This window comes from Vombatus ursinus, unplaced genomic scaffold, assembly GCF_900497805.2.
Source record: "Vombatus ursinus unplaced genomic scaffold, bare-nosed wombat genome assembly UNPS02014818.1, whole genome shotgun sequence".
Lineage (NCBI taxonomy): Eukaryota > Metazoa > Chordata > Mammalia > Diprotodontia > Vombatidae > Vombatus > Vombatus ursinus.
In genome coordinates, this window is record NW_020954596.1 from 29,122,207 (window position 1) to 29,149,677 (window position 27,471).

General features: G+C 33.5%; 1 protein-coding gene across 2 annotated transcripts in view; it reads left to right on the top strand.

Annotated features, from left to right (window-relative positions):
* Positions 1-27,471, top strand: part of SLIT2 (slit guidance ligand 2) — a 397,271-nt gene that overhangs the window by 3,832 nt on the left and 365,968 nt on the right. For both annotated transcript variants that reach the window (XM_027836326.1, XM_027836327.1), the window contains exons 2-4: positions 1,659-1,730; positions 2,916-2,987; positions 16,204-16,275. In XM_027836326.1, coding sequence (XP_027692127.1) covers positions 1,659-1,730; positions 2,916-2,987; positions 16,204-16,275 — 216 coding nt within the window. The remainder of the gene's footprint in view (positions 1-1,658; positions 1,731-2,915; positions 2,988-16,203; positions 16,276-27,471) is intronic.

Here is a 27,471-nt window from a genome sequence, read left to right on the forward strand (position 1 = left end):
ATTGCCCAACACTTTCCTTCAGTGGCCTGTGTTTGTGGAGCAGATGGGAAATTGGCATTTACAACTGTTTATCTTTTCCCCAAATCTCTTTTATGACATGCAGAAATGGGCAGAATCTTCGAGCACTTGCCAACATGCCTGCAATGTACATGGCAACATTTTTCCACATAGGAACTATTTTTCTCATGAATCACAGATTATTTTCTCATCCACACAAGGAAGTTGCCAAATTTTGCCCTCCCTCCTTCCCCCCTTTTCCTTTGTAAATGGCTTCCACCAGTACTGGCCATCCCCTGCTCCTCCTCCACATGACGTCCCCAGTCTTCAGTTATGGACAAGTTGTGTCCCTATCAGGGATTTTCTTGTCAATATGCAATCGATCCAATTTGTCCCTGTGAATTTCGTTTTAAAATGCTAAATAGATCCGCAGGAATAGCCCCCGAAAGACTGGTAGGTTTAAGCAAACAACCTACAGCTAACTTTCTGGGGAATGGGACAGGGAAGGACAAATGGGAAGAAGGAAACAGACCAGATCCAAAATTCTTTCTTTAGCACTTGCCATTTCATGCTGTTCAGAACAGTTTAAAGATTTAAGTACAAACATGTCTTACTCAACAAAGAGGAACTGCACTTAGAAAAGAAACACCAATGAGTTGCAGGTCTTTGATTTTTTGGGGGGAGGGGGAAGGAAATTGTAAAGTGGTTCAGAAGGAAGTTTACTCAGCTAGACTTTTAAACACTACTATTAAAAGGCATATACTTTGTACAGATAGAACAAAGTCAAAGTAAGGCTCACTTGCACTAGTGTTTTCTTCCATCAAGGAGTACATTCAGACTGCAGCAAAGCCTGGTTTTACTTGTAATGATTGGAACCAGGGAAAGTTTAGATTTTGACCTAAGATTCCAGAAAAGAAGGTAGTAACTCCAGAAGGAAAAATGGTGCTGAAATCTGAACAAAAATGTCAGGGCCTGAATCCTATTTCCATTATTGCCTCTGCAAGGAGTTTTCACTTTACAGTCACAGTGGGGTTCCTTGGGCTGCAAATGAAGAGTTTAGTTTTCATACAAACATAGGATTGTTGGAAGGTAAATGCTTGTAAATGCAAATCTTTGAAGTTCATTCCTTTTGATGGCATTTCTTGGACTTGACTAGGGAAGTTTTGGCCGCAAGGTGTTGTGTGCTTTTTTAAATGTATTTTTAAAAGCTCTGCAGGGTCTGTTTGAACAAATTGCAATTTTGACTTCTTGAAGAAAACTTCTTAGGATATGCCTAACAGTAACAAAGTAACTGATTTAAGTACAAAAATTACTAATAACATCTTTAAAAGTATGAGAAGAACTTTGTGACAAAGAGTACTACTAGGATGATATAAAATCTATTATACTTAATGTGAGTCACGGTCATATCAGAATGAATTATTTTTACAAACTTTTCTCATTAAAAAGTTAGGAAATAGCTTCCCAATTTCTTTCCAGGTTACTTCTCCACCACCACCACCCCCCACCCCCCCACCCCCCCGCAATTAATTCTTAAACTAAACAGGATGAGAATTGGTTTCCATGAACCTCAAAATTCTTGCTATTTTTGCATTATTTTTAAAGCTAAAATGAATTGCAAGAAAATTGAATTTTGATCTCACTTCTTTTATTTCTCTTAGGGACTTGAATGGAAATAACATCACAAGAGTCACAAAGACTGATTTTGCTGGCCTTAGACACCTCAGAGTTCTGTAAGTGTGAGTTTGATGCCTTGTGAAGATTTGTTTTGGGTCGTATATTTTGTGGCACCCTTTAAAAGCCTCCTCAATGCCACAAACATAAACTTTAAGAGAATTATGTTTCTTTTCTATCATTCCTTTTTCTAATATCATGTAAATAATACAATAATTTCAAGATATTGTTATAAACATTGGAAGATTGCTATGGAATACAGAACCATGATTTCCAATTATGAATTAAGGTACCCAGCATCAGTATATTTTTGGTTCTTAATGAACTAGAAAGAAAATAATTTGTGACTGCAGTTTATGAAGGTGAAAATATTCAGTCTCCTAAAGTATATAGGTTTTGGCAATAGAAGAATTGCTGGTATGCACTTTATTCCTAAGCTTGAAACAGTCATTTTGTGAGCTGTTCAATTAAAAATATGATTCTCTTTTATCTATTAAGGAAATATCCTTTCTTAAGAGTTCCTTACATTTTAGTTGCTCTAGAGTTGATATTTATAAAATTTGCTGAAATGTGACTTTTAGGGCAAAATGTGGAATGGTGAATACTTCTTTTTCCACTGGGCTTATTGGTTGTGAGTGAACAGTAATTTAAGATTTATGTAACTTAAAATTGTTCTTACCCACGGAAGACTTGTAGTCATTTACATTATTTTGATTATTTTAAAGTATGTAACTATTTTCAGTGTTCATGATTTGAGAGATAGGATTTTACCATATTCATCCAAAGCTGAGGTGAAACTGGGAACTAAGAATTGTGGTATCTGTGTATTGATTTCTTGGTTAAAGGAACAAAATCCATACATATATACACATTTGTATATACACATATGTATATATAAACATATCTTTGAATATATATGTATATATGTCTGCCATACAACAATTACAAAACTGTACCTTGATTTGTTGCTCTTTATGGCCAGCAGTATTCTTAAAAAGAAGTTTGAGTATTTGAACTGGAAAAGTTTTGAGCAACAGAAACTGGCATTAGTGTTTTCCATTAAATTTGTATACCGCATATGTTTATTTTCCTTCGTCCCCCCAAAGTGCCATTATTAAGCTGGACAGTAGATCTTAAAACTAAGTAAATAAAACTGAAAAGATTGTAAGCTACTAGTTGCTTAAAATACAGTGTTTGATAATTCCTGGTGGAATTTAAATACAAGTTTACATTTTTTATTTCAGTCAGCTTATGGAGAATAAGATTAGTACTATTGAAAGAGGAGCATTTCAGGACCTTAAGGAACTGGAGAGACTGTAAGTACTTTCAATTTTACATCAATTACAACACAACTTGGTATTCTTTCTTTTTTACTTAATTTGGATCTTAAGCACTTTGTAAAAACTACAAGCTCTGACTCCTGGACTGTTTATTCTAAAGGGAGAAGAGTATACTATTTTCAAGATAACTAGACAGTGAATGAAATCTTGAAAAAGTATTACAAAATAAAAGGAAATATTCAAAATACAGACTGATTTTCTTACTAAAAATATTGACTTGGAAGTCAATAGTCCTATTTTCAATAGTCAGACTTATTTGGATTTTCCTCTTACTGTTTATAATAGTTTATATTATTTGCCCACCATAGTATGAAAGATTAAATTTTTTTCTCATCATAATTGATTAAAATATGGCATACGAATAAAAAAAATCCTTAATCATTATCCTACTTGTCAGTTTGATACATTTTGTGTTCTTATTTAGTGAATTATATGTTTTAAATTCCTACTTTTTCTTAAAGTTTTTTTCTGTGAAAATTAACATTTCAAATAAACTATCATAGAGTCAAGTTTCACAGTATTATTGCACTCTTATTACAACTTTTGACATTCTTAGTTGGTAGAAAAGGGGAAAAAATGAATTAATTGAGTAGAAATGTAAGTGAAGTCTCTTGTACTTGTGTACTAAATTTTTGATAATTTTATGATAAGTAGACCAAAAACAGAATTCAGAGTTTAATATGATAAATTTCCTCCTAGTATGCATATATTTATAGTATCTAGATAAATATATTTAAAGGTCAATATATAGTGCATATCTTGGTATTTATATATACTTGTCATATGCCTAACTGACTTGAGCTTTAGTTTTAGAATCTATACTTTTTTAGGATAAAAGAATATATTTACTATCTTTCCATTTGGAAAAGATGTCATCAACTCCCAAATTGAGAACTTGAACTTCAAATATTTTTATACAATTCAATACTTCTGCTTTAACAAGAAAGCAATTTCATATAGTTGGAAACTATATGAACAGAAACTTCTTACTGAATCAATATGAATGGCTTCATGTAAGATTAGAAGTTCCTGGGGTAGGAGGAGTGAGGCATGTTATTTACATAAGATACTAGTACACATTCAAGTTCACTGTGGGTCCAAGGGAAACAGTTATGCTCTCATCATTACCCAAAAATGAAGAAGAATAATTTGATCATTTTAAAAGTGTTGGTAAACTTATAGACCATATTTTTTTCCTCTTAAACTTAATAAAACAGAAAAATACCTCTTTCAGTACATTATAAATTTTTGTGTAAGGGAATTTATAATATTTCTATTAAGTATACTTATATAGTTTGAAACTTATTTAATTATTACTATCAGAAATTTACTTTCAGAAAAATCATAGTTAATTTATTTCACAATAAACTCTGGTTACTAACTACTTATAAGGCTTCAGAATGCTCCTGTGCCCCTGATTGAAGATTTCTAGAATATATAGTTACAGATCAATCATCACTAGTCACCCAAAGTCATTTTCAAGCCATTCTTTTCTTTTAAAATGTTTTATATAGGGACTTAACTTTAAGAAATTCATTTAAAATGAGTAATCATCTTCCTTTGTAATGGGTAGCATTTTGGACTCAATCATTTTAAGTAGTAACTTATGACATTGAGTAAGTTTAAGTTAAGACTCTAGATTATGAATGGTTTAAAAGTGCTGCTCAAATCTTCATGACTTAAAATGGTACACCTTATTTTTATTATTTTACATTTTAAAATAAGTACAAATCAATATGGTGACACATGTAAATTGAATCCTTTTCTTGTTCATTTGCAAGGTGAAGTTGATTTGAATAATTTTTAACTGCATTTTTCTAAAAAAAAAAAATTAGTTGCTTTCCTTATGACCTGAAATTTGATTAGTGTTATAAGTAGGTCCTATTTTTCTTAACTTTTTTTTTCATCCTGGGAATTTCACTTCATCCCAGAACAATTTTCCATTATACTAAGACTCAGTCAGATGTTTCAGGGTGGGAGGAGGATTTGTAATTTTGAATGAAAACTAATATATATGCAGGACCTCTTTAAATCACCCCAGCTGTTGGCTAAGAGCAAATATTTCATATTTGTGAGGAAAAGCTGAGAAAATTCCTTTTGTTTACAACTGCCAAGTCCATCTGATGGAGGCACATTGTTATCTGACAGCCAATTCATCTCCTTGGGACTCTGGAATTCAAAACCATTTCTTAGGAAACTTGTGGATACACTTTTCAAATATTTCTCTTTTTGTATGCGAAATAGTTAGTAGTTGTGTGAATGCACACATTTCTCTAAACTATGTAAGCTCCTTTGAAACCAACTGTTTTTGGTTTAATGCAGGAGTTTTCTATGCACAACAAAGAATCCAACAACCCTGGGAGCATGGTCTTTCCTATTCAATTTTATGTTTCATTTGGAGTCAAAAGCTTTTTAAAATTGTTATTTTAGAGACAAGCTTGAAAGATTCAAAATGAAGTCTTGAAAAACAGTACAGTGAGTTAACTGCAATCATTATATGATCTTGTATTCTTCCTAAAAATCTTACAGTGAATTTTCTAATTTGTAACATTGATTTTCAATGCAGTAAGTTTTGGTTACTATAATTATGACCAATTTTACATTGTAATTATCATTCATATGTTTAAATAGTGCAGTGACTTGTTTGATTGTCAATGTTTGAAGAGCAGATTTGAATAAAAACAGTAAAGGTGTTTGTATAAAGTATTCACTCTCAAATTGTCTTCATTTTTACAAATAGGTGGGAAACAAAAATAATTACAATGAATTCTACTTAAATATATTCTAAGGTGTTTATTTTTTTATCATACTTTTTTGTTGCCTTAGTCACAACTATGTCCAGAGAGAAAAGTAGAAAAACAGAACGGAAATGGCACATATTTTAAGTTTTTGGGGGGGGTATTGTCTAGCATTTATGTACTTCCTTCCCATTGTTTATGAAAGTGACAGTATCAGTGTAAATCTCCAGTGTGTTTTCTCATCGAGAAGAAAGAACACAAACTGAAAAATTTCAGTAAGATTTTGGGTGAATAGCAGGATGAGGTTTGATTCCAGTGTCTAATAAAATAAAGTATCCAGAATCAGGTGGCACAGGTTCATTATTAATATAGGTGGTTATGAAAAAAGAACAATTTTACTGCACAACATATATCTACATCACTGAGTGTTCTAATAGCCTATAATAATAATAATAATAATACTAAGAAATAGTACTTATATAGTACTTTTAGGTTTATAAAGAGTTTTACTGATGATATCTCTTTTCTATTGTTACAACAACCCTGGGAAATAGGTGCTATAATTATCCTATTTTATTAATGAAGAAACTGAGGCAGACAGAAGTTCATTAACTTGCCTATGGTCACATAGATATTAAGTGTGCAAGGCTGGATTTGAATTCAGGTCTTTCTGATTCCATGTATATCATTCTATACTCACAGACCTACTGCAGTAGCAAAATTTTGAGGAGATGGTATGTAACCAATAATTATATTATCCTGCTTATTTGACATTAGAATGAAACCTTAAGTATAAGGCACATGTGGATTATATTAGTAGACCTCATTTTGTTTAAGCAAATTGTTTAAAAACAATCAAATACATTTATGTTATTAGATGAAAACTCACACTGTTAACTTAAGAATAAATTAGGGAAAAAATGTCTAAAACATTAAGAGCAAGGACATGCTTTTTTGGTGAGTGTATATTTGTGTATGTGTTAAAGCACAGATAAGAACTGAAAATTACTATTTATCTGAATTAATTTTCAGTGAAAAATATAAATCAAGGGAGTTTTTTTTTAATATGGTAGCTTATGTTCTTTGTTGATCAAAAAAATACTCTCTCCAGTCACACTATATTTCACTAGACTAGTAAAATGCAGTGTGATAGTACTCCATATGGTGAGTTTTGTTTCATACCCTATTAAGGGGATCCTGTCCCCTTGTTATTTTCTAGTTGTGAAAATTAGGCTTTCCTTTTCTCATTGAATGGAACTGAAAATGCTCCAATAATAGCAAAGAGTGTGGGGAAGTTTCGAGATTTTTCAGGATTGTCATTTCCTTTGACAACATCATGATTTTTTTTTAATTCATTTGTGTGACAAATATGAAATGTGTATTACTGGGCCACATAAATGAAAACTGACACCACACTATGGAAAAACCATTAATATTAGATGTTGATGAGCTTATATTACTACCAGTCTATTCTCTTCAAGAAGAGTTAAAATGTACAGCAATAAAGTTAAAACCTTTATATGTGTACTTGTATTTTGTAATAGGTAACTTACTAATATTAACATTGCTGTTGATATACATGCACCTACTATAAAATCTCCAGATTTAGTAGCTTTGTTTTTGATATTTACAAGTTTTTTAAGCTAGCTTTTGTCTTTTGAATGCTTGGTTGTTGTTTTTTTCTCAGAAAAAGGATCTTGACAATTTTTTACAGTAATCAACTAAAAAATATAACCTAAGAAACTGGTGATGCATTTTAAAGTATTTCTTAAGATGACACATACATTCACTTTTACCTTAAAAATCTAAATACATATACACAGCATGTTGAATCTGAATTTTTGTAGACATGATAACCAGAATGGGTACCAAAAAATTCCACTTTTTGAAAAATAACATTAAAAAAGATTATAAATACATATACTCCCCTATGCCTGATGGTTCAAAGTATAGAACATGAATAACTACTTCTTTCCTGAATTTTTGTTGTAGGTAGCTCATAGTGCTCAGTGAGCTCAGGGGAAGAGTATGTTGTGGAACAGGTCTGAAGGAAAACACCAGTTATTCCTTGTTCACCAACGATATGGAGATTCCCTCTTCTCATAGCTAATCTTACGTCACTTCGCAGAACACTTTCATTTTCTTGGAGCAAGGACAAGCTCAAAGTGCTAATCTCCTTGCAGACAAAAAAAATACAAATTCTGTCTAAAAAGATTGTGCTTGGACACCTGCACACCTGGGTTTTAAAATGACTAGCCATTTTTTTTAAAGGGGCTTCTTTTAACAAATTAGCTCTCAAATAATGGTATAGGTATTAAAGATATGAGACAAAAGTACTTTAAATCATCAACTATGTATCATCGCTTTGACATTTATGAAATATGGGAACAATTTTCACTGTAGAAGTAGGAGTAATATTGCAGTAGGCTAAAAAAAACTCCCATTCCTCTGGCTTACTTGTGAGCCTCCAATGCTTGTACGTGCTCCATGTTACTTTAAGTAATGTATTTTATTCATCTATGAGAGTTTCTCATGGGACCCTCTTTATAGGCCTAGAAGTTAAATTGTGGTGAGAAGTCCTGTTTGCTTTTTGCAGACCTTTTTATAAATTCTAAAGCAGCAAGGCTGTTTATTTTTCCCACATCTGTTTTGTGCTCATCCTTTGTGAGGATCCAGCGTTTGCTGGTTGCTCTCTTTTATACTTACTCTGAAATGAGTAGTTTAGTTTGCACTGTTACAATATATGTGTAGAGGCAGAGATTGTTAAATGTTGTACGTTTAATTGTATGTTTCACTAACATGGAGTATCCTTAGATGAAAAACACTGTTGTTTGAATTCCACTTTTTTGACTTAGTTTCCCAACTTAAAAAAAAACAACTGTTGAGAAGCTTTTCTGCCTGCTTTTATTTTATATATTATTTCCATTTTTTTTTTCCTGAGCAACTTTATCCACCAGTCTGGCATAAATATTGCTAGACTAAACTGAAAGAGTTATAGCCATTGTTGGAGAAAGATATGTACACAGAACAATCTGTGAATAAGGCTCATTCAAAAACCTACCTGTTAAACAGAGAATAGTAAAAATAAATGTCTCTTTGTAACACATTTATTTAGCTAGTGCTGGCGCAGTCATTGCATCAGCCTATGGGCAGTCACATAAACACACACACACACACACACACACACACAATTGATCATGATAATACGTAGGTGAAGTTTTCAAGCTTGATCCCCAAAAAAAGTGCATAGACGGAGCTGGATGTAGGACTTCATTGAGTCAATGAGGTTACCTTCCAGACCTTGGAAAAATTAACTTTCCTTGTTATGTGAAATATGTTCTAAAATTATATGCACTTCACCATGTATCTTCTCTTGCTGTTTCATAAGAGATGTGGCTCTAGAAAGTTATTCAGAATTTTCTGTTATTTGAGTTACTGAAAAAGTCAAATTTGACCCTTAGCTATGAAAATACACACACATGATTTTCATTCTTTTTTTCTTTTGTAGTATTGTAATAGTATAGTTATGATATGTAATATGTATATGTATGTATATGCATAATGTGATATGTAATAGTATAGTAGTGATCATATTGATCATTAGAAAATGGAAATAATATTCAAGGATGGATTTTTTTGTCTTTTATTTGAGTAAAAATATCAATGTAAGAAGGCAGGACACAAACCAAAATATTCTGAGAAATGTAGGGGTCATGATAGAGAATGAAAGAAAACAAGTAATGTGCTATAGCAGAGAAAGTCAGCCTTGGAAACAGGAAGTATTGGATTCAAGTCCTGTCTCCAAGACATGCTAACTATGTGACCTATGGACAAGTTATTTAACTTTTTAGTGTGTGAGGCAGCGCTCTAAGGCTCTACTACCCACTTAGTCCTATAAATGGCAGTTGCTGACCCACATCAATGGAAGTCATTTCAGTATCAGCAGTTCCCCACTCTAATGAAGTCATAGACCTGGACCGAGAAAAAAAAATAAAAATAAAACACTTTTTTTTTTTAGCTTCTCCACTCTGCTTCTCCATCCAGTGGTAAAAGGGTAAACTTTTTCCAAGTCTGACTTGCTCAGAATTGCTTGTGGATATTTCTTAAACATTGTCAGAATTAAAAACGCCTAAGAAATAACAATTAAACAGTAATTAAAACTGCAAGAGAAAATAAAGCAGGTGGAAACTTGAAGCTTTCTTTTCATATTAGTTATCATAAAGGGGAAGTTAGAAATATGAATTGGGGGAACATAGTCGTTATTTAAATTTTATGTTTCAAACAAGTCTAAGATCAGAAAGGAAATGTTTATGAGAAGTCATTTGAAGATGCATGTGTAAGTAGCAGGAGCAGTTAGCATCATCTCAGAGGCTGGCCAGTAAGATCTCTCACAGTGAGTAACATATTCAAAGATGGCACAATGAAGGTCAAGAAATTATTAGAGTTCTTTCTAATTTCTCCTATTGGACTAGGTCAAAACATTTCCCTCTTGCCTTTATGTTGGAGAAAGATCTGGAAAATGTGTGTTGCATACACTTGCAGATACTATGAATAGCTATTACCAGAGCTATGAATCAGTCATGGGGTGTACATGATATGGCACTAGAGTGTTTAAGAGGCAGAAAGGAAATGCATCAGTGCCATGCATGAGGGCATAATTCCATGCCATTTACCGAAGTGGGATGTCAGGATGTCATTCTCCATCTTTGTACATCTTGCCTTCTGCATAATTGAGTGTGAGTGCTCTGAACAATGGATAATTGACCCACCTGGTTTGATTAAATGAAACTCCTGGAGGTTTCTATTTGTTAGCATACATCCCCTTGCTGATGCCCTTAGCTCATTCTGTGCTGTTTCATTGTTCGCTGGCAGTGAGTCCAATTTTAAACTTCATTAATTCATTTAAAGTGGAGGGATTCTTTTGACACAGTCGTGCCTAGGATTTAGCAGAGATGTATTTACTGTTATAGATAATGTAGTTTTGTTGTCATGCTACAAATTGGTTACCAAAATATTCACTATCTTGGAAGCATTGAGAGGTGTTTTGTTTTGTTTTATTTAGTTTAGTTTTGTTTTTGTTTTTTTTTAACAAACATTAGGGAATAGAACATACCAATAGGATAGCAAGGGAAATTGTAGACAGTTGTTATTCAAAAAATTCAACCAAGAGAACAGCTATTGTTATTGATCCCCTAAGTCTACTTTTTAATCTTTATGAGCATGTCCTACCCACATATTGAGAGTATCCTTGATAATACAGTCTTTCGAAAAGGATTCTCTACTGCTGTCTACGTCTTTAGATGTGATTGACCAAAAGTTGCCAAGAGTATAAGACTCCATTATGTTTTAGTGTTCATTGGTCACATAAAAACACATTTGATGAAGTAAATGAAAATGTGTATCATATATATGTATGTGTGTATATTTTTGCATGTGTGTGTAAATATATATATATATATACAATGTGTGTATATGTGTATGTACATATATATATGATAGTGTAAGACTTCATAGGTAAAACCAGAGAGATAATTGTGTTTAATTATCAATTATTATCAAGTGAGGATTAAAACAGAGAGTTTACCACTTCCCTGAAGGATGTCCTCCCCAACACCCAAAAGGCAGAGAGACTACACATAGATAAGGAGGCCCATATGATGCTCCATTTCATGGGTGATATTGTCCTGATTGCTTCAAACTCCAGAACATTTTAGGCCCTCCTCAATGAAATATATAATTACTCAAGAGAGATTGAATTAATAGTTGAGAGAGAGAAAACTAGATAAAATATGCTTGTTGTGCAGACTTTGACAAGATGACTTCTCTATCCAAATTGATATACTCAGTATTGAATAATAAAAATAAAGAGCACTTGTGCCCAGAATTGAAAAATAGCAAGAGAGTGTGTTGGATTACATTTGGGAAATTATACAATGTTTTCAATGATCCTAAACTGTTCCCCAACAAAAACAAATGCATGAACAAAAATAGAACAAAAACATTCTCCCACTAATGTTATATGTTTCGGAATTATGGAATGCCTTGGTGACTGAATAACAATAATAATCGCTAACATTTGTAGTGCTTTAAAAATATGAGCTCATTCTAATCTTTACAACAACCATGGGGTGGGAGGTAAGTGGTATTATTGATATTCCCGTTTTATAGATGAGGAAAAAGCGAGGCTTACAGAGATTAAATGATTTGTCCAGGGTCAGCCAGTAAGTGTCTGGTGGTGTTGAATTATGATTCAGATTTCCCTGACTCCAGGTTCATTGCCACTCAGATGTCTCTGAAGAATCAAAGTTGCATTAAGTTCCAAAAGGCAATGGACAGAAACATGGTAGTCACAACTATGCTATAGTGTATTTCTAGTGTCTACCAGAAGTGATGTAAGGGAAATGTGCCTTTGGGAAAAGGGGTTATGTGACAGCAAAAAAAGAGCTAGTAGATTGATAGACTAGGTGCATGTTCTGGTACTTATGAGAGGTAAAAAAAAATTGGTGGAAGGTCTGCCACATCTCAGGAGAATCCTCCTTGGAGGATTTTTAGGAAAATATGGCCTAGTTGTGAACAGAATAAAAATCATGACTAGGTTGCCATCTGGACTAATTAGATGAAATAAATTGATGAAATCACAGAACCATTAAAGTATACTAAAATAATATCTCATCAGAATCTTTACCCTCAATAAAGGGTCTATATTTTTCACACATATTTTAGTCCTTAAGATGATTTTTTTCCACTTCTTTATTCTCCCTTGCTTTAAGACTCTGTTCCAATGACTTTACACTGTATATTAGTAAATATTTAGGACCAAGTTCTTCAGTTTTGTCTGAGTATGATCTGCTTATAACTATAAGGTTGTTAAAGCCATGGGAACAGGCAAGAGAAGGGGCCCTAAAATATAGTGGTAGAAAAAAGGATCATGTTTGACATTAAATTCCATTGAAAATGTATCTGCCTTGGCACCCATGGTCTCACATGAATTCTGAGTTTGGTTTTCCTTTCTAATGAATCTTAATGCTGAAATGTATAATGCTTGACTTGAGGCAAGACATGAAAAATTTTTGTAAATTAAATCTTCAGTAAATGCAATGTAATTATAATTTTAAGCTGCCTGAGTTATAGAGGAACATGTTTTAATCTAAATATTTTACATTTCCTTTTACTTTGGGAGGGGTTCTGATTCTGCCTCAGATAATTATCAGCTAGTGATGCAGGGCAAATCACTTAACTTGTTTCAACCTCAGTTTCCTCATCTATAAAAAGGAGTTCATTACCTCTGAGGTCCCTTCTACCTTTAATTCTGTGAAAATGAGCCTCCTATTTTTGGTAATTGGAATGTGACTTGAAGATAGAAAACTATGTATGAAGGCACTACAGAGATTCCCCCCCCTTAGATAATCCATTCATACTTGTAATTATACATATAGCTCCTATTACCTGAAATTCCTCACTTAGTCACCCTAAACACCCTAAAATTTTACCAGTTGGAGAAGAATCCAGGCTTAAAAAGTCTCAATGAAAAGCAAATATTCCTTAAAAAAGTTAAAGGGTGACTATTAGTTATACCTCAGATAAATTATATTTGTCAGATTGATTCCATCCTAATGACTAACTGAGGTAATATTGTAATATCATGAATTTCAGGGAAGAACAGGCCTAGGAGAGTAAGTAAAATGTAGAGCTGTGGGCTTCCAGATGATAACAGAAGGAAGAGAGCATGTGGGGCAGTGTGGGCAGCAGGTAGAGAAGAGAAGCTAATAGGTGATGAAAGAGGGACAAAGAAAGGGAAATGGGAAAATGATGAAGAAAACTTATACATCTTTGAAACTTACTCAGGATTATCTGTAAGACACAATTTTGCTAAATAAAGAAGAAACCCAAGGGATTCCTAGTGAGTTTCCTTGAAAGTGCTTTCTTAATATTAATGATTATTTGCATACTTTGAGGGGAATTGTGAATAGCTTTATTAGAGAGAAATTCTACTGTCTTCCTTCAGTGCCTCAGTGGGGTGTGAAGGTAACTCTGGATTCTTGAAGGCTAGACAAATAGAGTGGAAGTTCCTCTAAGAAGTTTGTACTTCCTACCAAGCTGGAGAAGTCTCCAGTATAGACCATCTTGTGTGTTTAAAATTGCCAGATGCTATATTTACAAGTCCTCTACATGGTGGGTACAAAAAAAGAGAAGGGATCCAGAATTATTAATTGTTCTACAATTTCTCTGTTAACCATAGGATGAAACTCTAGGTCTGGAAAGGACCTCAGAGAATACCAAGACTAAATTATCTAGATGAGGAAATTGAGTCCCAAGCAGGGTTAAGTGACTTGCACAAGGTTGCACAGGCAGTAAATTTCAAAAGAACTAGAATTTAATTTCTCTTCACTGGAGCACACTACTTAACATTGAAATTTCTCACCAATAAACATTTTTAAAAATGCATTGAACATCATGCCTGTGTGTAGGCTCTATTTTGAAGTTATTTACTTAACTTAAAAGAGAATGAAAATCATACCTATTCTCTATTTCATCATAGAATCTAAAAGTTGGAAGGACCCTCCTATCTTCTACCTTATTCTATAAACTCTGTTATCATATTTTTGATAGGTAATAATCTAGCTTTTTCTTGAATACATTCAGTGATGGATTTATCATTGCCTTCCAAGGCTGATTTTATCGGTTTCTTTTTTTTTCTTCTTTCTATTGGTTCTGTTGCTGTTATATGGAGTTATCCAAGACATGTTTAGTCCTTTTTAGATGACAGATTTCCAAATAATTGAAGACCATTATCATGCTCTGCCAAAGCCTTACTTTCTTCAAGCTAAACATCTTCAATTCCTTCAGATGCTGATTTCTAGATACTTCAGTATCCCAGCCATTCTCCTCTTCACTTTATCTTTTAAAAATGTTTATCTTTGTTTAAGAAAAGTATATGCATGGCAATGAAGTCAGTGGTCTTTAATGAAATGCTAAGTTGCAGATTTGAAGTTCACAAAATTGGAAAATGATTAAGTTTTGGTCAAGATTTGTCTATTCTTTTGCAAATACATGTGGATGAACTGGGTGTAGTTATATAATTCCACAGCATCAGGGCTTAAGTGACACTGAATTTAAATGTATTTGAGATTAATTCCTTTTGATATTTTAAAATCTCATTATTTCAATCAGTACCAAAATCTATAGATTTGAGTTGAGGATCAAAATCAGAAATAAAAACTTGATGTCTATTACTTAGGAGAATAGTCCTCAAAATGTGTACCATAAAATTCTAAGTTTTATTTTATTGCAGATAAAAGAACTTTGTAAATAGTCTAGTTTAATATAAATTTACTTTCCAGAATGTGTAGCATAAGTATAGTATTCATAAAATAAAACAAAATCATATATAACACAGAACATACTAACCTCAAAACACGTCAGACCTTGAACTCGCCAAGAACTCAACAAAACCAGCTGCTTCTTTTGAAGGGAAACTTCCCAGGCTCACTTCTCCCAACTCTCCCTTAGGGTACCAACTTAATTGTTCAGTGTGGCAGGATTCCTCATGACAAAGTATACCGTGATATGAAGCCCCCTACCCAAAACTTGAGAACTGCTCATTTAGAAAGTGGCCCCTTTGGGATTGTTTTAAGACTTGAGTGATCTTGATGTTACTGTGTAGGTGACTTCAACACTGCCGATCCCTCATTCACTTATTCTTGATTTTTTTTTTTTTTTTTGCACCTGAATGTGAATGGAGGAGCAGAGATCATAGACAATGCTCTATTTATCTCTACACTCCCTAATTGAAACATAGGCACTTTAGGTGGGAAATGAATTTTTTTTTTAAGTTTCTTTCATTTATGGCTATACCAGTAAATGGAATACAGTTAATAAGGGGAGTCATTGAGGCAGAGGTGTGCTGGAGAATTGTGAAATTTGCAGTGTGAACATTTATGCCTTGGAAATTAGCAAATGCTACAAATGAGAGCTTTTGATTTCCTGTTTTGTTTATTGTCAAGACTTAAGAAAGTGATGGGAGAAATGTCAGTAGAGCAGATTAAACTTAAAATTGTGTTGTGCTTACATTTCTTTTGTTGGAGAGCCAGCTGTTAAATATTTCCCAGTATATTCTTACTTTAAGGAGACCTTGATTGGAATCTGACTTACGGTAGCCTTTGTTCCTCTGCTTATATGCGTAGATAGATATTGTAAGGTTTAAAAATTAGTTCTCACTAGTGGTTGCCTCATATAAACTGAGTGTAATTTTACATAATGTAAACACTTTTAAAAGTCATGCAACAAAAAGTGCATCAAACTTTTAATTTGTGGTACTTGAATTCTCCTGAATGTTATTTGTGTCTTTCTTAAAATATAGCATAAGCTATCATAATACAAAGTCACTTTAATTGTTATATTTTATCTGTAACACAAGCTTATTTTTATTTTTGTTTTTCTGTTTTTCTCAAAAGGCGTTTAAACAAAAATAACCTTCAGCTGTTTCCTGAGTTGCTGTTTCTTGGGACTTCGAAGTTATACAGGCTGTAAGTAGACACAGTTAGTTATTGTTGCTTTGGGTAGTACCTTGCATTTTATTAAATGTACTTTGAGGACGTTAACTTTGCTTTCTTGGAATCTGTCCACCGATAGGTTTCTGTATTTTAAGTTTTGCTTTGTTTTTTTTTGGGGGGGGTGGTTCTACGACTAGTCTTTGTTGGTTTCAGTCATTTTTTTAAGTTAGCCTACAATGGTTTATTTGTGTATCAGTTACAATACAATTGAATAAATATAGTCATGTGTTTACTGAAGTTTCCTTAACACCTCTGTCTCTTGAAGGCTTTTAATTGATTGGATCTGATTGGAAGGATAACTAAGTTCTATTCTCATGTATTTTATTTTTGTAGGAACATAGTAGCTAAAGAGGAAGTTGGCAAGATTATTTTTCATAGTTGGGGGTTCATAATTTGGTTTTGTGATGTCATTTGGTGCTCAAATAGTGATCTTGGTAGGTGTGAAATACAGTATATATGTACAATGTACAATAATACTGTATATTGTATATATATATACAATATATAGTATATGTGAGAATGGATCTTAATTAACATTTTTTTGTTATTCTAAAATTATTCTAAACTGTGTTAATAAGCTAAATTGTGTGAATGACTAGAGAGTAAGATTTGAATTTTTTGCAGGATTTAAAAACATTGTTAAAAGCACAACCTGCAAGAAAGGGTTTATTTAGGAATACCCCACAATTTCAGTATTAAACAGAATATTTTTAGCTCTCCCTAGACAGCTCTTTCATTTTACCAAATAATCACCTCAGTTGTTAATGTATCTGTTACTTTTTTCGGTGTGGGCACTCTCTTTGCCAATCTACTTTGTACTTTTCTATGAGTTATCAGGGAATCTTTGAACATTCTTGTGGCTATATAAAAAAAAGGCATTACCCTTCAGCCAACTCAGGGATAAGTTCCTTCTGGTTTATCTAGGATGGTCTTTAAACAACAGCCATAGTCTCTTTCAGGCCTATGGCCTTGCAGTTTAGTAGACCTGACAAACCATTCACTGTGCTGAGTGAAACTTTGGTTCCATAGAGTTACCTCCATGTCATAGTGAGATATAGGAAGACTTTTGTGAAAGATGAAATGATATTAACCCCCCAAATAAAAAGAAAATACCCTGCAATTTTAAACATGGGATTTTCTGGTCCTAGACATGTAGCATAAGAACATGGGAAAAGTTCACTCAAGGTATTAGAATAATGAATAATAAAATATGATTCTTTATAAATGTGAAAATACCTTTTGGGGATACATAGGATGTTTGAATATTTAGGATGATCTCAAGGGAGGATTTGGATGAATAGCAAGCAGGCAAACATGCAATTTCTTTGGGGATAGGCAGAGGTGACCCCACCGTTTCAGGGTTACTTCAGCAATCCCAGAAGCAGGAGGGCTGAATCATCTGTTTATTTCCCCAGCCAAGCTTGCTTCCTCACTATGTTTGGTATATGCCTTAATTCATTGTGTTCCTATAATTTGGGAAGAAGTTATATCCAGCTGGAATGCCTTGTCTTCATTCCAAATTCTAACTTTTTGCCACTGTTCAGGAAAGATGGTGAAACAATTTCGTCTAAAAGTACTAGCCTTTTTTGGAGTCTATAGTACTAAATGCAAGTTAATTTGACCCATTTATTTAATGAAAATAACTTATTGTAAAAAAGTAAAGGAAAACAAAAACTCTGAAGAATCTCTTTTTATTTGTACAAGGACTTTTGGTAGGGAGCATCGTGAAAAAAGGATGAAGGTCTGGAGGATGTAGCTTGTTATAAGACTTTAGTCCTTTTATATACAAATATATTTATAAAATTTATGGAAAGGGGGGAGGCAAAAGTGGTTTTGATTAAAGTGTACTGACTGCTGAGAATTTTAAGGACTTCAGAGATTTTGGAAATTTATCTTAAATAGTTAATTTGCACTTGGTTTCAATGTTAGCATGTGGTTTCACATAAAGTATTCTATGAGTCTGATCTAAAACTGGTGTTGAAAACTGTGTAGTACAGGATACAGGAATTCTGTACTGAGAAGGTAAGACCTTAAAGGCCATAAAGGAAGTATAGGATTGAAATGGTCAAGAGGAGGGAATGAGTGAGCATTTCCAGATGGAGGAAGCAGTATTGACAAAGGTATGTTTTTTTGGGTGGTAACAGTAACAGATAGATCATATTGAACCAGTTAGCCCTTCATTCATTCAACAACCATATAAATAATTCATATTATATACATATAATTGCACTAAATAGTTGAGAAGACAGAGTTTGTGAAGAGATAAGGTTGTGTAGGTAAAGTCTTTGTAAACCTTAAAATGCCATATAAATGTCAGCTATTATTATTATTGCAGTTTAAACAGTTGATGGAAAGTCTTGATTACTGCTATTTTATGAAATTAGTTCATTAAGCATTATTTTATATACTTTGGCCATATTCAACTTGGAATTTTACATCTGAGAGACCAGATTACTAGGAACTACAGTATTCTCATTTCAAAAAGCTGTTTCTGAACTTTAATTATAATTGTCTCTTGCAAAATTTAGACAGTTTAAATGGTTAGTAGTATATTTCATTAATACAGTGACAAGTGGAAATTTCTCTTTTCTATGTGATAAGAAGACAAGTAGTATATCAAACTTGGGTCTTCTGAATAAGAGTTGGTTTATCCTCATTATTAGCAAGGATTTATCAAATGGGTTTCCTGCTTAGTATAACCATTAAAAGAAGGGAAAGTAAAAAGGCAATAACAATTCATATTTTTATACTATTTTAGGATTGACTAAGCCCCAGTAGTACCTGTGTAAAGAAGGTGCTAGGTAAAGAATCCCCTCTGGAAACTCAAATTTAAACCAATGAAATATGTACCCTGCAGTCTAATGAGGATGTTCTTCGTATTTTTTTTTTTATTTTAAAATGATCATTTCTTCAGGTAAGGTGGGAAATAACAGTAGCTGATAAAGAGCTATTTTTGCAGTATATTCTGACCAAAGATAATTGGATGGATATATAAAAAGCAGACATGTACTTGTCCAGACTGTACCAGTCCAGTAAAGTCACTGATTTAGAGAAATTTTGTCCATCTCAAAAAATTCTAAATAAGAATTTCTTTTGTAAATGGTTTCATACAGTCAAATGGCATGATGCTGTAATTACTTTAATGTCAATAGTTTTCCATTTTAGTTATATTTCTGCTTCTGAGGAACTATCAATTAAAAATGTTGATCCATTTGATATGTTTTTAGAGACCAAGTTTGTACTTCTTCTATTGTGAGTTTAGCTATTTTTTTTTAAAGCTAATTGGATGGAGCACACATTCTGTAAACTTTCTTTGAGCTTCTGTGAAGAATGATCACCATTTGACTGACTCCTGACTGTAAATGAGATGCCAGGTGAAGAAGCCCATATGCTCATTGAGTAGCCTAAATGCAATATAAAAGAAAAAGAGGGTACACTGTATATGAATTATGATTAGACATGGTTGGTTGCCGCCAGCGGCCAACTATGCTTTTCCTTTGCTGTCTGCTCCAATTTCTCTTTGGACGGGTTGAGAGAGCACTACATGTTCAGGTCAAGATGTTTGCTCAGAAATAGTAGTACAGTTGCAGCTGTGTTTGTTGGAGCAGGAGACTAGTTTAAATAGCATTACCATTTATCCAGTCCATTAACAGAACTCTGTAAAATAATACCAACTCTGCATAAACTACAGGACAGTGTAATAAAATTACAAGCACTTGTTGACAGATGGGAAGTGTAAGTAAAGGAAAGTGATAGGTTGAGGAATTTAAAAGAGACAGTACATAATTTTCTCAGCTCAACTAGATACCCCACACCCTCCCTTAGCTCCCACCCCAGCCCCTCGAAAGTACCAACACTTATTTCTGTTGTATTCCTCTGAGTGGGGAAAATCATTTTCAAAGCAACGTGAAGATCCTTGTAACCAAGATCACATTTACATCATGGACTGAAAGAGTTAGGTGTGCCTTTTCTCTTTTTGGTCATTGATTGTTACATATGGCTAGTATCTGTGAATTCATACATTGGTAGATTCTTCTTGAACACCTATTATGTGTAAGGTATGCAGTTTAGTGGAGCAACACAGCTGCTCATTCACATAATTAGATTACCTAAAATTTGATTTATTCACAAGCAATTCACACTTTCAAGTTGAATTTTCGACTACAAACCCAGTCTTGTTAGAGAGGAATTTCATTTGGTGGTGCTGTGGTTAGCCTTTTGGATTACACATATTTGTTTTGTGGTTTTTAGTTTATTTTTTGAGCATTATTATATTTGCCCAGCTTTATAACATAAACTTTAATATTCAAGGCACTTCTTTATAAGTCTTTTTCTCTCTACCACAAAAAAAGAACATAGGTACCACATATATCCAAGTGACTCACTGTTCAATTTTCTTCAAATCTTTTTGTGAAAGATTTTTTTTTCCTGTTTGCAAGTAGAGTTTATTGTTTTCAGGTACTTAGATATTCACTATTTGGAATTTGTACATCATTATCAATAGTAACTATCATAACAAAGCCTAGTGAATGCTTAACTAAAACAATTATTTTTAACCTCCAATTTTTCTCTTAAGACCACAGCTTCTTAGCTGCTATTTACTGAAGTATAAATACCAATATAAGATCTCATACTTTTTCATCTTTCTTGATATGCATTTTTGATACCTCTGTGGCATCTATACATGTAAAAATTAGTGTGGCTTTTTTCTTTGAGAAACTTTTAAAAATAACTTTATAGGAACAGAATCTTTAATAAAGAAGACTTCATTTCTTAAATCTCTGTAACTTTCAGTGTATGCAAGTTGATTGAGCTAACATTAAATCCCAGAAATCATTCTGGATAATGGAAAACTAAATTAAATGGTTAGGAGAAAAAAAACTAGATTAATTACCTGTTTTACCCCCTTAAGATTTTCTAAACACTGAAGTGTTTTGAGAGATACAACAGGGTGCACAAACCCACAATGTTTTTTTTATGTAAAAAATATACCATTATTTAATCTAATTATATTTTAAAAAAACCTCTAACTCCCCAAACAGTTCACTCATGTCAATTTAGTTACTTAAAATCCTTGTAGTATAGAATAAAAGCAGAACACTGCATGGGGAGCCCTTGCAAAAATTCCTCTTGAATTAATTTCTGCCAGCTATGATTAAAGTGTGTGGTACTAGATGTGTCAGATACCATAGTTCCCTGCTTCATTTTACTCTTGGCCTGTTTGGCCCCTGCCACAATAAATCCAACAACGGTTACGCAGGAATTGCAGGTTACAGTTGCTACGGTTACCGTTGTCCAGCCAGATCGACATCATTACTCATCTAGTGAGCTACCATGATAGCTACCGCTGATTTCCATTCCTGGGAATACTGAAGATCTTTCATGTACTCAGGATGAAAGTTCTTCAGATGGCTGTCATATCTGTTTCATAATTGTTAGAAAGAGAACATATGATTTACACTGTTAACACTGGTATTTTGTTAGCTGGCTCAACCTAGCTTTGTTGATGTCTGAAAACAAAGAATCAGAGGGGTGAGGCTCAGAAAGGTGTGTAACATGTAAGTGATTGGAAACACCAACTCTTTTTTCTTTTCACATTTATTAATGCAGAGTTTGGGGTTTACTTTCCACTTTGTCTTCATTATTCTGTGCTTCCATGGGGGAGAAGACAATAAGATAGAGATTTAACAATGCCTATCGTGCCATAAATGTTTGTCATTAAATGTTAATACTCCATAAGCAAGGGTTTATTTTTAAGTAATCAGAGGAAAGGTTTAATAAATTCTTGTCTGACCACCTACTTCCCAAAAGCTATCAGGAACCACTTTGCCATGAAAAGTGGGACCTTATTGAACCAGCTTAAGCTTTGGATGTTATTCAAATCAGAGTTCAAAATCCTGGTTTAGAGGTTAGAAATCCAAAAAAGAATGAGATTGTATTCTAGATTGTGCTAGGCTTGGCTGTTGAATGTTTTTTTTTTCCTTCCAATAGATGGTTAGGACATGACTTGTTGCCGGGGTGCTGTTAGGGACCTCGCAGTAATTGGCAGGTTTCTGCTGTTAGAAATGCTACAGCCACTCAACGGCTTGATCTCTGAGCAGTAGTTCCAAGAGAGAGTGAATTCCAATAAGAAAAGCATGTGTATTAATGTCTTTCCACTTAAACAGTACTTGCATGTATATGTCAGCACTTGTTCCTGAATTGTAAATAGGTGTGTGTACTATGAAAAACAAACATTTATGGAATTCCTTCTGTGTGTAGTGCCTTCTGCTGAGTGTTGTGACTAAAAGGAATCATAAAATATTGTCTCTACTGTTGAAGGCCCTACCTATTATTTATTACCCAATATTCATTCAAATCTTAGAAACATCATACTTATTCAAAGCAAGTAAGCCAGTGAGAAACAAAACATTGGGTATTTTGATGGTATTCTTTTGCCGAGAGAGAGAGAGAGAGAGAGACAGAGAGAGAGAGAGAGAGAGAGAGAGAGAGAGAGAGAGAGAGAGATCTTTTTTTGAGACGTGGAAGAAAGGCTATAAATACCAAAATGACTGATGCGAAATCACTATTTCCAAATTCTGGAAGAGTTTTAAAAGTTAAATACTAAATAAAATTGTATGCAAATTAAAAAAAAAGTGTTTGGATTATGTGGAGAGAGAGTGTGATGTAGTGTATAGAGAGATGGCCTTAGGACAGATAGGCCAGGGTTCAAATCCCATCTCTGACAACTAAAGCAGTGTGACCCTGGGCACACAGTTGCTCAGAGGAAAATTTCTGCAAGTTGTTCAAAAAGTGCTGACAAGCATTGGTAGACACAACAGTTAAACCACAGATGTAGTCCCACTCCTCATTCTCTTACGTTATATTAAACACCTGGGAAAATAAAGTGAATTTATCCTACAAGAGAGATAGTATCCTATAGAGAAAATAATATCAGACTTGGAGTTAGGAAACTTCAGTTTTACTCCAGGCTATGCAACTAATTAACTGGCTTTGTTACCTTGCTTGTAATCTTAATTCCTTGTTTCCTTATCAGAAAAATTAGGGGTTAGTAAGAAGTGGTTTTCAAGGACACTTTCAACTTTAAAATCATTCTACAATTCAACTAACCACATTAAAAAAAAGCCTTTTGATCAATTGTAAATTTTGGATGTATATTCTTCATTGACAACAAATTTTTATAATCCTTTCCCCCACAAACTACATAGTTTATGACCTGCCCCCTACAATGTACATTCACATTCCTCTCTCTCCCCCATTTTCCCTTTATTAGAAAAGGGTAAAAATAAGCGGAGTCAGGCTCATTTGCCTTTAACAAGCTGAGTCATTACTTTAAAAAATTCTGGCACAAAATGAATTGGGGTGGGAACAAAGTAATTCAAGATTTGTTTAGTTTAACAAACATCTTCATAGTGTCGTTTTGCAAATTTGTCTTTACATTGAAAATCAAGTCTCAGGCACAGTGACAGTCTGAAATAAACCCAGTATCTTAAAGGTAAAAGGTATCCCTATGCAACTTTTATTAGTAAAATCTTAGCACAATTTTTTTTTAAATGAAAACTCAGAATTATACTTATTTTTAAACCAGGAAACATTCTTGGAGTTGGGGGGCAGGGTGGGAGAAAATACTGATAGGAGAGAGTTAGAGTGCTAAGCAACCTGTTTTTTTTTTTTGTTTGTTTGTTTTTGGTTTTTGATTTTGTTTTGTTTTAATCTCTTCGTAATAAAAAAGTTGGGAAGTAACAGGAACTCCAACAATAATCTAAGTTAACTTGTTTATTATACTTTTCTTTCCTTGTCATCTGCCTCACTGCTCTTCCTGGGACCTTTTGTTAATTGTGTCAGATTTTAAACTTCTGCCATCATGCAATTTTGTCTGCCCAGTAATCAGCAGCTTCGGTGAGCATCGGTGTAGGCTGAAGGGGGTGTGACGGGGCTTGGTAGCTTGGAATAGTTAGATGTCTTAATTCATTTCAGAGCTCCTCTTTTTAACTTGCTAATACCAAATTTATCATGAACTAATGCCTAGAAGGCATTGTAATTCCAGACCAACTTACTTTCCTTATTCTTTCCTCTCTGCATATTGTAAAATATTTTTCTACTCATAGGAATTTAAGGGGAGAAAAGTAACTTCTCATGCTTAAGTTACAAACTGATCTGGGTTATAAAGTTTAGATGATTAGTAGTACACTTTTTACTTTTTTTAAAAAATGACCTAGCAATGTGTGTATGGAAGAGAGAACATATTCTGAGCATTTTTCCTAAGAATTACTTTAGAAGAAACAATGTGGTAAATTAAAGTCTGAGCATTAAAATGTATGTGTGCTTGCTGCATGGGAAGAATTTCTCAGTAATTCGGTTGCTTTCTCTCTCCCCTAAAATTGTTATGTTGTGAATGCAGTCATTAGATTAAACCATTTCTAAATTGTTAATGTTATTTACTTATTTGCAAATTCATTTTATGTAGTAAGTACCATTTTGCCTCTTTTAATTGGTGCTCTGTTAAAATAGGATAAGTTCATTTAATCTATCTGGGGGAATCAACATAAATCGGTTAACATGCTTGAATATGCAGATTATTTACACACCGTTGTATACTTTGTGTTCTGAGTGCTTGGTAAGACAGGTAAATCTGGGTAAGAAATGATTCTTGTCTTTCTGGAATTTAATTAATAGGGAATATGACACTAACAATACTAACAATACAAAATGAAACCTGGTAAGGGCATAGGAGAGGAGTGATTAAAAATGTTGTATGAGATCTTGGTAGGGAAAGGTCATTCTTTACTTGCTAGGAAGGGTCAGGGAAGAACTTCCTGGAGGAGGTGGTATTTGAGTTGGTCCTTTCAATAATAGCTAGGTGTTCAGCAGGGGAGAAGGATGCATCCTAGGCGCAGTAATGAGCCTTAGAAAAAATAGATGAAAAAAAGTGGCACCATTCAAGGGAATGACAAATAGGAAAATCTGGCGATAACTTAAAATATGTAGTGAGGGTTATAGTTTGATAAACTATATTAATTTTATATATTAATTTGATAATTTGATAAACTAATTAAATATGGCAGTGAATGAACAGGACTATTCCTTCAACATATCCAATCTCACCTAATGGTACTTTTAAAGAATTTGTAGCATTTTCTTTTTACTCAACTAATTTTGGTAGAGAAATTAGACTGAGGGAAAATTACTTCTAATAACAAGTGTTAGGCTCCCAACACAAATACTTCTTGTGTTTTTTTTTTAACTCGACTCGATTGAAAGGTATGAGTGTTCTGCTTAGTTCCTTTTTATTCATTTTGATAACCAAGTTAATTGTCAAGGTGGTTCCTTCACTGAGTTCTTCTTGGAAGAGTTAACCTTGAAAGCTCGGGTAAATTGGGATGTGAGAAACCTTTTGGGCAGCACTTTAAAAGGAAACAATGCTAGAAAAGGAAGTAATGAAAAGTAAAAAGGCATTTCAGAGTTTATGTCAGTGGGCTGTGGTGTAAAAACATGGGGTGCAGGGTTATTAAGAGAACATCTGTGGCTGTTGAATCTTCCCCCAAGTGAATGTGTAAGCCTAAGTATGGCATCTTGATTTAAGTGTTTAAAAAAAAACTTAAAGAAAAGAGAAATAAATAAGTCTGGAAAGAGAATGGGGAGAGATAGCATTGCCCTATCATGATAGGTTTCTTCCACTGGTGAAAGATTAAAGCCTGAAGTAACTGAATAGCTGAGAAAAGCCCAGAGGAAGGTTGATTGCTTCCCCTCCAACAGTTCCAATTGATTGAAAAAAGACTAATTTAAAGTTCTGTTTGTTCTACGTCTTAAACCATCAGAATTCTCTTTTGGAACTGAAGGAATGCTCTGGAGGAAAAAGAATCCAAGGATAAAAAGTCATTGCAGGCCAACAATTGTTCCTAATCCTCACAAAATGCTGGAGAAATTAAATTTATTCTTTATTGCTCCAAGTGTTACCTAGGTCACTGGGCGATGGGAAAATTGAACTGGAAGTCGAGCAGGCGCAATCTTTGTTTTGTGTCTAGATGCTTAACCTTAGACACGACAAGGCATCTTAGAGTGTTGTGGGAACTTGGTTCAGAGTATTAACACCAAGACTTTTATTGCCCTGGATTTATAATAGGCTATGCTGTCAGTAGATGAAAATGCAGTGTTTACATTGCAGTGTTAAATGATCATTTAATTAACACCTAAGGAAAAAAAAAAACTTGTGAAATTCTTAGTGGCTTTTATTGTTGGTTTCCTGGGAGGTTTTAATATTCAAGTTTCATTGCAATTTCTTTTTAAAAGCATAGATACAAAAGACATTTATAAACTTTTTTTTAGGAAGACAAACAATTTAACCCTGTTGACCTTTTATCTAAAATGTTAATTTATATTACATTTTTAGATTAGACTAACACAGACTTCTTAATTGGAGACCTCACTTCTGTGTAGAGGGGATTGTTAATAAGCAGTTTAATTACTATTTTAGGAAATGAAATTCATGTAGAAGATGTGTTACATCTGTAATTAGTTGATTATCTTATGAAACTTTTGCAGCAAAGCACTAATTGTATAATTTTTAGAAATAAAATATCACATCATTTAAAACATCTGTTTTTAAGGATGTAATCACTTGCAGGGAATGTTCTGGGAAGCATTAATTTTTCTTCATGGAGAATCACTATTATATAGGACTTCATAAAACCTACCAAAGACTAAGTAGAAAATAATGAAATTATTTTTAAAAATTAAAATGAAGAGTATGTCAATAGCCATTTTGTTTGTTGCAGAGACTAGATTCCACCAAATTTCTTCACCTGCTCTTGCCCATATATGCAGCAATTCATAAAAAAAAAGCATATTCTTGTAACAAAGGACTAATACTTTATAGGATGTTACCAAGGAAAGCAGCTGTTCTGCTCTTTAAAGTACTTTATTAAAAGATAAATTAGAATTAGAATGAAGGATCCATTTAATCCACATTTTATCTGCATGCCATTTCCTTTTTAATATATTGGAAAAAATGAAAAAAATCCTAAAACATTTACAAATGCACCTGTTGGATGGAAATCTCTGTGCATTTTCCCAGAGATAAATAAGTCATTGTATTGTGGCTTTCCTAAATTATTTTATTTACTTTTACTTACCTTAAAAAAAATCTTTTTCCATTTTATATTTTGTCGA